General features: G+C 44.7%; 1 protein-coding gene across 3 annotated transcripts in view; it reads right to left on the bottom strand.

Moving 5' to 3' along the window:
- Positions 1–798: 798 nt before the first annotated feature.
- LOC143276780 (sphingomyelin phosphodiesterase-like) overlaps positions 799–12,386 on the bottom strand; it is a 26,345-nt gene continuing 14,757 nt past the window's right edge. For all 3 annotated transcript variants that reach the window (XM_076581421.1, XM_076581422.1, XM_076581423.1), the window contains exons 9-15: positions 10,358–10,468; positions 9,317–9,397; positions 7,575–7,662; positions 6,210–6,292; positions 4,938–5,130; positions 3,928–4,115; positions 799–1,119 (exon numbers count right to left, since the gene is read on the bottom strand). In XM_076581421.1, coding sequence (XP_076437536.1) covers positions 957–1,119; positions 3,928–4,115; positions 4,938–5,130; positions 6,210–6,292; positions 7,575–7,662; positions 9,317–9,397; positions 10,358–10,468 — 907 coding nt within the window. In that variant the 3' untranslated portion in view covers positions 799–956. The remainder of the gene's footprint in view (positions 1,120–3,927; positions 4,116–4,937; positions 5,131–6,209; positions 6,293–7,574; positions 7,663–9,316; positions 9,398–10,357; positions 10,469–12,386) is intronic.

The raw sequence follows: 12,386 nt of genomic DNA, 5'->3' as shown, positions 1-12,386 counted from the left end.
TGATACTTTGTGACACCTGGTATGCTTGACTATACATACATGCATGCACATATCAATGTGTGCAGGTATGCATGCAAGCATGTGTGTGTGTGTGTGTGTGTGTGCATGTGAGTATACGTTTGCTTATGTGTGTGTGTTTGTGTTGTTGATCAATTTTACATCTGTTGTGTGTGAGTGTGTGTGTATCTGTCTGTGCATGCACAGGGAAGTATGTATACCAGTATGTATTGTGTATAAGTATATATCTATTTACTTAAGGTTTGCTAGATGCAATTTGCCGTGTATAAGTAACGTTGATGGAATGCTTTATGTAGAATATTACGTGCTTTGTTAAGCCTCTTGAGCAATGGAGTGATGGCCTAGAGGTAACGCGTCTGCCTAGGAAGCGAGAAAATCTGAGCGCGATGGTTCGAATCACGACTCAGCCACCGATATTTTCTCCCCCTCCACTAGACCTCGAGTGGTGGTCTGGACGCTAATCATTCGGATGAGACAATAAACCGAGGTCCCGTGTGCAGCATGCACTTAGCGCACGTAAAAGAACCCACGGCAACAAAAGGGTTCTTCCTGGCAAAATTCTGTAGAAAAAATCCACTTCGATAGAAAAAAACAAATAAAACTGCACACAGGAAAAAATACAAAATAAAATGGGTGGCGCTGTAGTGCAGCGACACGCTCTCCCTCTTATCGTCTCATCTGAATGACTAGCGTCCAGACCACCACTCAAGGTCTAGTGGAGGGGGAGAAAATATCGGCGGCTGAGCCGTGATTCGAACCAGTGCGCTCAGATTTTCTCGCTTCCTAGGCGGACGCGTTACCTCTAGGCCATCACTCCTATGCATATGTACTTAAGTCACCTAGGATCATTTTGGCGTGTATTAGTAACATTCATGGAATGCTTCAAGCAGAGTACTATGAGTTCAGAGAGAAGAAGAAGACAGTGAAGACCCACACGTTCAACACATTTTGCGGAACAGCGGGTGGTTGGCAAAGAGAGAGGGGGACACGTGGGGACAGAAGTCTTGCTGGCTGTAGGACCTGGCCGACCGACAGGCACACAGCAGGGACTGCGCACAGTCAGCGTCACAGGGACCTGCCACGTTGGACTTGTAGTAAAACCTGTCAACATGTAGTAAAACATGTCAACATGTAGTGAAACATGTCAACGTGCAGTACAGCCTGTCAACATGTAGTAAAAACCTGTCAACATGTAGTCAAGCATGTCAACATATAGTATTAAAAAAAAAATTTAAAAAAAACTGTCAACATGTAGTAAAACATGTCAACATGCAGTACAGCCTGTCAACATGTAGTAAAAAACCTGTCAACTGTGGTACAGCCTGTCAACATGTAGTAAAAACTTGTCAACATGTAGTAAACATGTAGTAAAACCTGTCAACACGTGGTAAAACCTGTCAACATGTAGTAAACCTGTCAACATGTAGTAAATATGTGGTGAAACCTGTCAACATGTAGTAAATATGTGGTGAAACCTGTCAACATGTAGTAAAACCTGTCAGCATGTAGTAAACATGCGGTAAAACCTGTCAACATGTAGTAAACATGTCGTAAAACCTGTCAACATGTAGTAAACATGTCAACATGCAGTAAAACCTGTCAACATGCAGTAAAACCTGTCAACATGCAGTAAACATGCGGTAAAATGTGTCAATATGTAGTAAACATGTCGTAAAACCTGTCAGCATGTAGTAAAACCTGTCAACATGTAGTAAACATGCGGTAAAACGTGTCAACATGTAGTAAAACTTGTCAGCATGTAGCAAAACCTGTCAACACAGTCACCAAGAAAAACTGAAGTAATGATTATATTATTTCTCTTCACACACTGCGTTTCTAAGTTAGTTTTTGGTCTTGTCTTTTTTTTTCTTTTTTCCCCAGGAAGTTTTATTTCCTGGTTGTATTTTTTATCACTCTTTGAGAAAAAATTGCACTGTTTTTTTTGTTGTTGTTTTATGTGTGTGTTTTGTTTCCATATTTTCGTTCATTTATATTTCTAATAGGTATCTCGACGTGTAAGTACACACACACACAGACTCACATCACACACCACCACTCCCTCCACCCCCACCCATACCCCGCCCCACCTCCCCCTGTACTTGAAAGTACAAACACAAAACACACAAACTCACATCACACTCCACCACCCCCCACCCCCAATACCCCCATGTACATGTAAGTACAAACAAACACAAACTCACGTGGCACACCACCCCTCCCTCCCACCCCACCCAACCCTTCACCCCTATGTCTATAAGTAAATAATAATAATAATAATGGTATTTATATAGCGCTGAATCTTGTGCAGAGACAAATCAAAGCGCTTTCACACCAGTCATTCACACGCATGCATAACTCTAAAACTGTAGAAACTAAAGACAAGGAAGGGCAGGCAAGGGAGGCTATTTTGGGAAGAGGTGGGTTTTAAGGCCAGACTTGAAAGAGCTGAGTATAGAGACTTGATGAAGCGAAAGAGGAAGTTCATTCCAATCGCAAGGTCCAGAGACAGAGAAAGAATGGCGGCCAACAGTTGAGTGTTTGAATCTGGGTATGCGTAAACAGAGTGGATCCGAAGCTGATCGTAGTGAGCGAGATGGAGTGTAGAGGTGAAGGCAGCCGCAGAGATAGGAAGGGGCAGTTTTGTGAATGCATCTATAACAAATGCACAAATTCACATCACACATCAAAACTCTCCCCACCCCATTCCCACACCCCTGTGCCTTAAGTACAAACATAAACACAGACACACACCACCACTCCCACCACTCCACCCTCGTTCCTGTAACTACACACACACACACACAAACTCACATCATTCACCACCACTACACCCCACCACCACCACCACCACCACCCCACCCTTGTTCCTGTAACTACAAACACACACACACACACAAACTCACATCATTCACCACCACTACACCCCACCACCACCACCACCACCACCCCACCCTTGTTCCTGTAACTACAAACACACACACACACACAAACTCACATCATTCACCACCACTACACCCCACCACCACCACCACCACCACCCCACCCTTGTTCCTGTAACTACAAACACACACACACACACAAACTCACATCATTCACCACCACTACACCCCACCACCCCACCACCACCACCCCACCCCTTGTTCCTGTAACTACAAACACACACACACACACAAACTCACATCATTCACCACCACTACACCCCACCACCACCACCACCACCACCCCACCCTTGTTCCTGTAACTACAAACACACACACACACACAAACTCACATCATTCACCACCACTACACCCCACCACCCCACCACCACCACCCCACCCTTGTTCCTGTAACTACAAACACACACACACACAACACTCACATCATTCACCACCACTACACCCCCACCACCACCACCACCACCACCACCACCACCCTCGTTCCTGTAACTACAAACACACACACACACACCAAACTCAATCATTCACCACCACTACCCCACACCACCACCACACCACCACCACCCACCCTTGTTCCTGTAACTACAAACACACACACACACACAAACTCACATCATTCACACCACCACCACCACCACCACCACCACCCACCCTCGTTCCTGTAACTACAACACACACACACACAAACTCACATCATTCCCACACTACGCCCCCACCACCACCACCCCACCCCGTTCCTGTAACTACAACACACACAGCAAACTCAATCATTCACCATCCCCACACACCACACCACCCCCTGTTCCTGTAACTACAACCACAACCCAAACTCACATCATCACCACCACTACGCCCCACCCCCACCCCCCCGTCGTAACTACAAACAACACACACACAAACTCACACATCACCCCTACACCCACCACCACCACCCACCACCACCCACCACCACCACCACCCACCCCTGTACCTGTACAACATCTGCAGCAGGGAGTTGTCTTCCCCTGCCCGCTGCACCAGGCGGTGCCAGTCGCTGGGGAACAGCGCCCCCATGCCCAGCGTGCCCCGGGCACTGTACTCACGCTGCCACACAGGGGGCACCGCCAGGCTGTTGGCTGACGTCAGGTTGAGGATGAACGTCTCGTGGTCCACCACCTCCTGTGGCAGTCATTGAGTGTGTGTGTGTGGGGGTGGGGGCGTGGGGGGGGGAGGGGGCTGTAATGTGTGTGTGTGGTGGGGGGGTCTAGTGGTGGTGGGGTGGTTGTGTGTGTGGGTGTGTGAAAGGATGCAATGTGTGTGTGTGTGTGTGGGGGGGGGGGGGTTGTGTGTGTGTGTGTGTGTGGAGGGGGAGGTGTTGTGTGTGTGTTTGTGTGTGTAGTAGGGTTGGGGTGGGTGTGGGTACTACACTACATTACGCTACACAACACTACACTACACTACACTACACTACAATCACTACACAACACAACACTACATTCCACTCCACTCAATTACACAACACTGCACAACACAACACTATCCCACAAAGCACAACATAGAAGCTGGTGGAACGGCTGCCATCCACTGTGAAGATGTGGTATCCCAAGTTGAGTTGGGAGAAGGGCGTGATACTACACCACACTACACCACACTACACTATACTATACTATACTACACCACACCACACTACACCACACTACACTATACTACACCACACCACACTACACTACACCACACCACACTACACTATACTACACCACACCACACTACACTATACTACACCACACTACACTACACCACACCACACCACACTACACTACACCACACTACACTACACTACACCACACCACGCCACACAACACAACACTACACTACACTGCACTGCACAACACCACACCACACCACACTACACTACACAACACCACACTACATAACACTACACTACACTACACAACACTACACTACACTGCACCACACTACACCACACTACATCACACTTACATAGGAGCTGGTGGAATAGTTGCCATCGACGGTGAAGACGCGGTATCCCATGTTGAGTTGGGAAAAGGGCGTGACACTCGGGCTGATGTAGGCCACAGAGGTCGGCCGGGTCAAGGTCGCCGTGTCGTAGAACACCTCAAAGTGGTCTTTGTGCGTGTGTCCGAAGAACTGACCGCTGATGGTGCTTTCAAATCTGGAGGGAACGTGTGGTATGTGTTTTTGTTTTTTTTTCGTTTGGTTGGTTGGTTTTCATTTGTGTCATGCTTGATGTTATTTCACACACACACACACCACACACAGACACAGACACACACACCAAGAAACCTACGTACACACACACACACACACATTTTCGAAAAAAGTCACAATTGTGCATGGGTGTTAAACAAAAGAACGAATGACCACACACACACACACACACACACACACCAATAAACCTACGCGCACACACACACACACATACACACACACACACACACACACACACACACACACACACACACAAACACAGACACAGACACAGAGAGAGAGAGACACACACACACACACACACACACACACCAATAAACCTACACACACACACACACACACATTTTCGTATAAAATCACAATTGTGGATGGGCATTAAACAAAAGAACAAATGACCACACACACACACACACATACACACACACACACACAAACACACACACACACAAACACACTGATGTAAAAAAGCAATTGTTGCTTGTTCACCATCATTTAATAAAATCTTGACTTGACTTGACACACACTCACACACACACACACACACACACACACACACACACACACAGAATCACACAATGTATTAAATAAATGTGTTATTTCACACACACGCATTGGGTAAATCAACATAAACTATGTATGAAAAGAAGTGTCCATGTGTGCGTGAACATGCACATGCATGCACACGCTTATGTTTGTATAACGATGCAATATGCGCACACAGCCTCAATACACACACACACACACACACACATGTGCAATGCAGAAACATGATATGCATGTGTGTACATGCACAAACATAAATTCACTCTCTCACACACTTACTCTCACAACATTTTTAAACACACACACACACACACACACAAACACAGACACAGAGAGAGAGAGAGAGAGACACACACACACACACACAAACACAGAGAGAGAGTGAGAGACACACACACACACACACACACACACGCACACACAGACACACACACACACACACGCACACACACACACACACACACACACACACACACACACCTGTCCACAATGAGGTAATAATTGTAGCTCCAGTATTTCAGACAGTCATCAATTCCTGGAGGAATGTGTCCCATGATGTGAACCTGGTACACACATTGCACATATCATACATCAACCACCCTTTATAAAGCATCCAGGATTCTGCTTTCCATAACCTCCCAGAATATCAATAATCCGGTATAATCTGGCTTTCTCAAACTGCCATCCACTTTCCATAAACTACCAGTCATCAACAATCCAGTATTCTCAAAACTATCATCTGCTTTCCATAAACTACCAGTCTTAAACCATCCAGTATTCTCAAACTGTCAACTGCTTTTCATAAACTCCTGGTCTTAATCATCCAGAATTCTCAAAATGTCATCTTTCTTTCCATGAACTACTGGTCTTAATCATCCAGTATTCTCAAAATGTCATCTGCTTTCCATAAACTACCAGTCATAAATCATCCAGTATTCTCAAACTGTCATCTGCTTTCCATAAACTACCAGTCATAAACCAGCTAATGTTCTTAACATGTCATCTGCTTTCTTTTAACTATCCATTGTAAATCATCTAAGATTCTCAAACTACCAGTAATAATTCATTCAGTACAGTAAACATTGCATCTGCTTTCCATGAACTATCACCACCATCATGGACTGATGATCCACACTGACAACCAGTTGCCCATTCATCAAAATTATTGTCCACTGCTAAGAATCATGTGATTACGACAAAGTATGACACCTTGCTCGTTAATGATTGTCTGTCACTGAAGATTCATTATACAACATTCTTAGAAAAAAGCCATCTGCCATTCATGATAAAGCATAATGAATCTCCATTAATCATGCATTCCGGTTAGTCATGAATTATAACCCGCCATTCGTGAAATATCACCTTTCAAAAACCACCAGATAGATAATCCACTGATCATGACGAGTCATCTATTATTTATATGGACATAAATCATCATTCCTCTTTTGTCAACAGTTTTCCACCATACATTGGCTATTTTTTCCAGCACTCACATACTTTTATCCACCGTTTACAATCTTCCACCATCTGACTGGATGTCTTTGCACCAATCACAAACAATGTACCTTTGATTGGCTGTGTTTGCACCAATCAAAATCCTTATACCTTTGACTGGCTGTGTTTGCACCAATCAAAATCCATATACCTTTGATTGGCTGTGTTTGCACCAATCAAAAGCCAGGTACCTTTGATTGGCTGTGTTTGCACCAATCAAAAGCCATGTACCTTTGATTGGCTGTGTTTGCGCCAATCAAAAGCCAGGTACCTTTGATTGGCTATGTTTGCGCCAATCAAAAGCCAGGTACCTCTGATTGGCTGTCTTTGCACCAATCAAAAGCCACATACCTTTTCTTTGTTGGTTTCAGCCATCAGTAGAGTGTCAATCAACCAGGCCAGCTGTCCATCAGGGTCAGTGGTGTTCAGGAACAGCCACCTGAAATTATTGCATTATGTTAAGTGATGTTTTAAACCACAGCCACCTGAAATTATAGCATTATGTTTTGTGGCCTTTTTAAAAACCAAAACCACCTGAAATTATCACATTATTACATTGTGTTGTTTTTAAACCACAGCCACTGGAAATTATTGTATTATGCATGGTGACCTTTTTAAAAACCACTGCCACCTGAAATTATTGCATTATGCACAGTGATGTTTTTTCTTAAACCATGGCCACCTGAAATTATTGCATTATGTTTAGTAACATTTTTTAAAACCACAGCCACCTGAAATTATTGCATCATGTATAGTGACGTTTTAAACCATAGCCACCTGAAATTATTAAGTTATGTACAGTGATTTTTTTTCTAAACCACAGCCACTTGACGTAGGTCAATTCATTCAGGCACCAAGGCAGAATCTGTCAGGTGCTGCACTTGTGACCCAGTGTTCACCAGTGATCAGGGTTCGAGGCTCCGTTCTGGCATGGTGTGTCCTTGGGAACGGCACTTTATTCCTGTTTTCCTCGCTCCACCAAGCAGGTGTGAATCGGTCACTGAAGATTTGGACTAGGCCTGGCTTCATAAGAATGTAGACACGGTGGATATTAATTTATTTCCCGTTGGCTGCAAAAGGATATAGGACCTTTAACCCTTTCACCACCAGTCAATTTAGAGTACAAAATTCCCTTGTGGTATAAACACAGAAAAGACAGTGGCTAAGAATAGCTGGGGATTCCCCCTGCAATGTATAGAAAATGTGACCTATCCTACCACCGAACATCAAGAGCAGTAGGTTCATGAACAACAGACCAATGAAGGGTCACCTTTCAGTGACATGGGTCCTCTACCACGCCTGTGCATAAATGCGAGCTTGGCGGTGAATGGGTTAACTTCTGTCGTGGTGAGTTTGACCAGTTGGTGATCTGCTCTTAAGGTCAAGTTGTTCATGGCTGTGGTCTTTTCCATAAAGGGTGGTGTGTTCGAGACGTTGGTCCTGAATACCTTTAACTTCTTTTAACTGTTAATCTATATGTATAAATAGACACTCAGCTTATATCACATACTGACATAAGTATACATTTTGGCCAACAGCAAAGTGAGAGCTGTATTATCAATGGTTTCTCCAGTCAATGGGAAATCATTTACAGCTTAGTCTTTTGTGAAGGACTATGACTCTCAAATTAGGAGGCAAAATTGCACTGGCTCATAGTGCTGCAGCCTTGGGGGGCTAGTTGGCCTTTGGGAACCATCCCCAACACCGACTGTCCTAAAACCCTCTTGGCCAAGAGAGTGGGGATGTAACTTGGGCAAGACACTCTCCACTATAATCAAATTCTAGTCGGAACAGCAGTTGCCTCCTCTGCTGTTCTGATGGTCATAGTCGGACACGACTGACTATCATATATATGTATACATTAACCCAGACAAAAGTGCAAGTGCAAGTCCACACATAACACGCAAACATGCATAGACGTAAACAATCAGACAGGATGATCATATCTTTATCTGTTTCCACAGAAAACATACAAATCATTTTGTTTCAATAACAAATAGATAAATGAATAAATGAAAAACTAACTAACTAAATAAATAAATAAAATAAAATAAAATAAAATAAAACAAAATAAAATAAAATAAAAATCTCACCAGTTCCACTCATGACAGGCGTTGGTGTTCAGGGAGATAATTCTGAACCCTGGGAACGGGCTGACAGTGTAGTAGCCTCCCCTGAAAACCACCATTCGTTTCTTTTCCCTTGTGCATTCACTGAGGCACATTGCTGAACACATCACAAAGAAAACTAAGCCAGGATTTACCAATAAACATTTGCCAGGACGTAAGGGGCCCTGTGGCAGAACAAGTAAGGTGTTGGCCTTGTGGTCCAGTGTTTACCAGAGATCAGGGTTCCAGGCCCCGTTTCGGCATGGCGTTGTGTCCTTGGGAAAGGTACTATACCCTGATTGTCCTCACTCCACCCAGGTGTGAATGGGTACCTGACTTCAATCAGGGAAGGAGAGGACTGGGCCCCGCCTTCCTATGCCCAGCCCTGGACACAGTGGACATGGATTCACTGCCTTCCTATGCCCAGCCCTGGACACAGTGGACATGAATTCACTGCCTTCCTATGCCCAGCCCTGGACACAGTGGACATGAATTCACTGCCTTCCTATGTCCAGCCCTGGACATAGTGGACATGAACTCACTGCCCAGCCCTGGACACAGTGGACATGAATTCACTGCCTTCCTATGCCCAGCCCTGGACACAGTGGACATGAATTCACTGCCTTCCTATGCCCAGCCCTGGACACAGTGGACATGAATTCACTGCCTTCCTATGCCCAGCCCTGGACACAGTGGACATGAATTCACTGCCTTCCTATGCCCAGCCCTGGACACAGTGGATATGAACTCACTGCCCAGCCCTGGACACAGTGGACATGAATTCCTATGCCCAGCCCTGGACACAGTGGACATGAATTCCTTCCTATGCCCAGCCCTGGACACAGTGGACATTAATTCCTTCCTATGCCCACTTCTTCCCCCATCCTCCCCCCACCATCCTCCCTCCACCCCTCTCTTAATCCTCCCCCCCTGCCCCCTCCCCTCCCTTCCCCTACCTCTCCCTTACTCCTCCCCCAATCCTCCGTCCACCCCCCCCCAGTCCCCCCCCTCACCCACATGACTGACCTTCGGACAGACTCCAGGGCCTCTTCAGGTAGCCATGACGACCAGGCGCGGGCCAGGGCATCGTACAGCCATTGGATGGACTGGGACCCCGTGACGAAGCGCGGAGGGAAGCTGACGACAAGACGACAGTCACGCTTTGACCTCTACGGCTGTTTCCATTCTACTGATATTAATCAACAACAACGATATTAACAAGTACTGGGAGAAAGCTTTGATCTCTACGTCTGTATTGATTTCACTGATATCAAACAACAACAACGGAATAAACAAGTACTGGGAGAAAGCTTTGATCTCTACAGCCGTTTCGTTTCTACTGATATCAAACAACAACAACGTTATAAACAAGTACTGGGAGAAAGCTTTGATCTCTACAGCCGTTTCGTTTCTACTGATATCAAACAACAACAACGTTATAAATAAGTACTGGGAGAAAGCTTTGATCTCCAAGGCTGTTTCGATTCTACTGATATCAAACAACAACAATAATATTAACAAGAACTGGGAGAAAGCTTTGATCTCTGTGGCTGTTTCGATTCTACTGATATCAATCAACAACAACGATATAAACAAGTACTGAGAGAAAGCTTTGATCTCTACGGCTGTTTTGATTCTACTGATATCAAACAACAACAACGGTATTAACAAGTACTGGGAGAAAGCTTTGATCTCTACGGCCGTTTTGATTCTACTGATCTCAAACAACAACAACGGTATAAATAAGAACTGGAAGAAAGCTTTGATCTCCACGGCTGTTTCGATTCCACTGATATCAAACAACAACAATGATATAAACAAGTACTAGGAGAAAGCTTTGATCTCTATGGCTGTTTTGATTCTACTGATATCAAACAACAACTACGGTATTAACAAGTACTGGAAGAAAGCTTTTATATCTATGGCTGTTTTGATTCTACTGATAACAAACAACAACAACGGTATAAATAAGTACTGGAAGAAAGCTTTGATCTCTACGGCTGTTTCCATTCTACTGATATCAAACAACAACAACGGTATAAATAAGTACTGGAAGAAAGCTTTGATCTCTACGGCTGTTTCCATTCTACTGATATCAAACAACAACAACGGTATAAATAAGTACTGGAAGAAAGCTTTGATCTCTACGGCTGTTTCCATTCTACTGATAACAAACAACAACAACGATATAAACAAGTACTGGGAGAAAGCAATGCGGAATTCTTATCTGTGATTATCGATCAGCGGCTTGTAGTACAACCATTTGGTCATGAATGTCATATCACGCATATTTTCTAAGGGTTTATTTCTTGTGTACAATGTGATATGACTCGTGCTTTTTTTGTTACATACCAGTCGGCATTAAGCGTACGGCCGTTTTTAACATGCCACACTTTATTTTCAAGGGAGTGCAAGGTAATTATGTTTCCAAATCCCACCGAATGCTGACATCAATTTTTGGATTGTAACAAACATATTTGATCTTCTGCAGATAAGCGCAATAGCCGAGTGGCTAAAGCGTTGGACTTTCAATCTGTGGATCCCTGGTTCGAATCTCGGTAACAGCGCCTGGTGGGTAAAGTGTGGAGACTTTTCCGATCTCCCAGGTCAACATATGTGCAGACCTGCTTGTGCCTGCACCCCCTTCATGTGTATATGCACACAGAAGACCAGATACACACGTTAAAGATCCTGTAATCCATGTCAGTGGTTTGGTGGGTTATGGAAACAAGAACATACCCAGCATGCACACCCATGAAAACAGAGTATGGCTGCCTATATGGTGAGACAGAAATGGTCATACACGTAAGGGCCCACACGTGAACATGCGAGTGAACGTGGTAGTTGCAGCCCATGAACGAAGAAGAAAAACCACCAACTGACCCTTTCCAGTCCAGGGTTACCCACCCCTGACCCACCTGTTGACAGGAGATCTCTCGGAGTTACCCCCACCTGTTGACAGGAGAACTCTCGGAGTTACCCCCACTCGGAGTTACCCAAACCTGTTGACAGGAGAACTCTCGGAGTTACCCCCACTCGGAGTTACCCACACCTG

This window comes from Babylonia areolata, chromosome 33 (assembly GCF_041734735.1).
Source record: "Babylonia areolata isolate BAREFJ2019XMU chromosome 33, ASM4173473v1, whole genome shotgun sequence".
NCBI lineage: Eukaryota > Metazoa > Mollusca > Gastropoda > Neogastropoda > Buccinidae > Babylonia > Babylonia areolata.
Note: the sequence above shows the minus strand (reverse complement) of the source record. Positions and strands in the feature narration are given on the sequence as shown.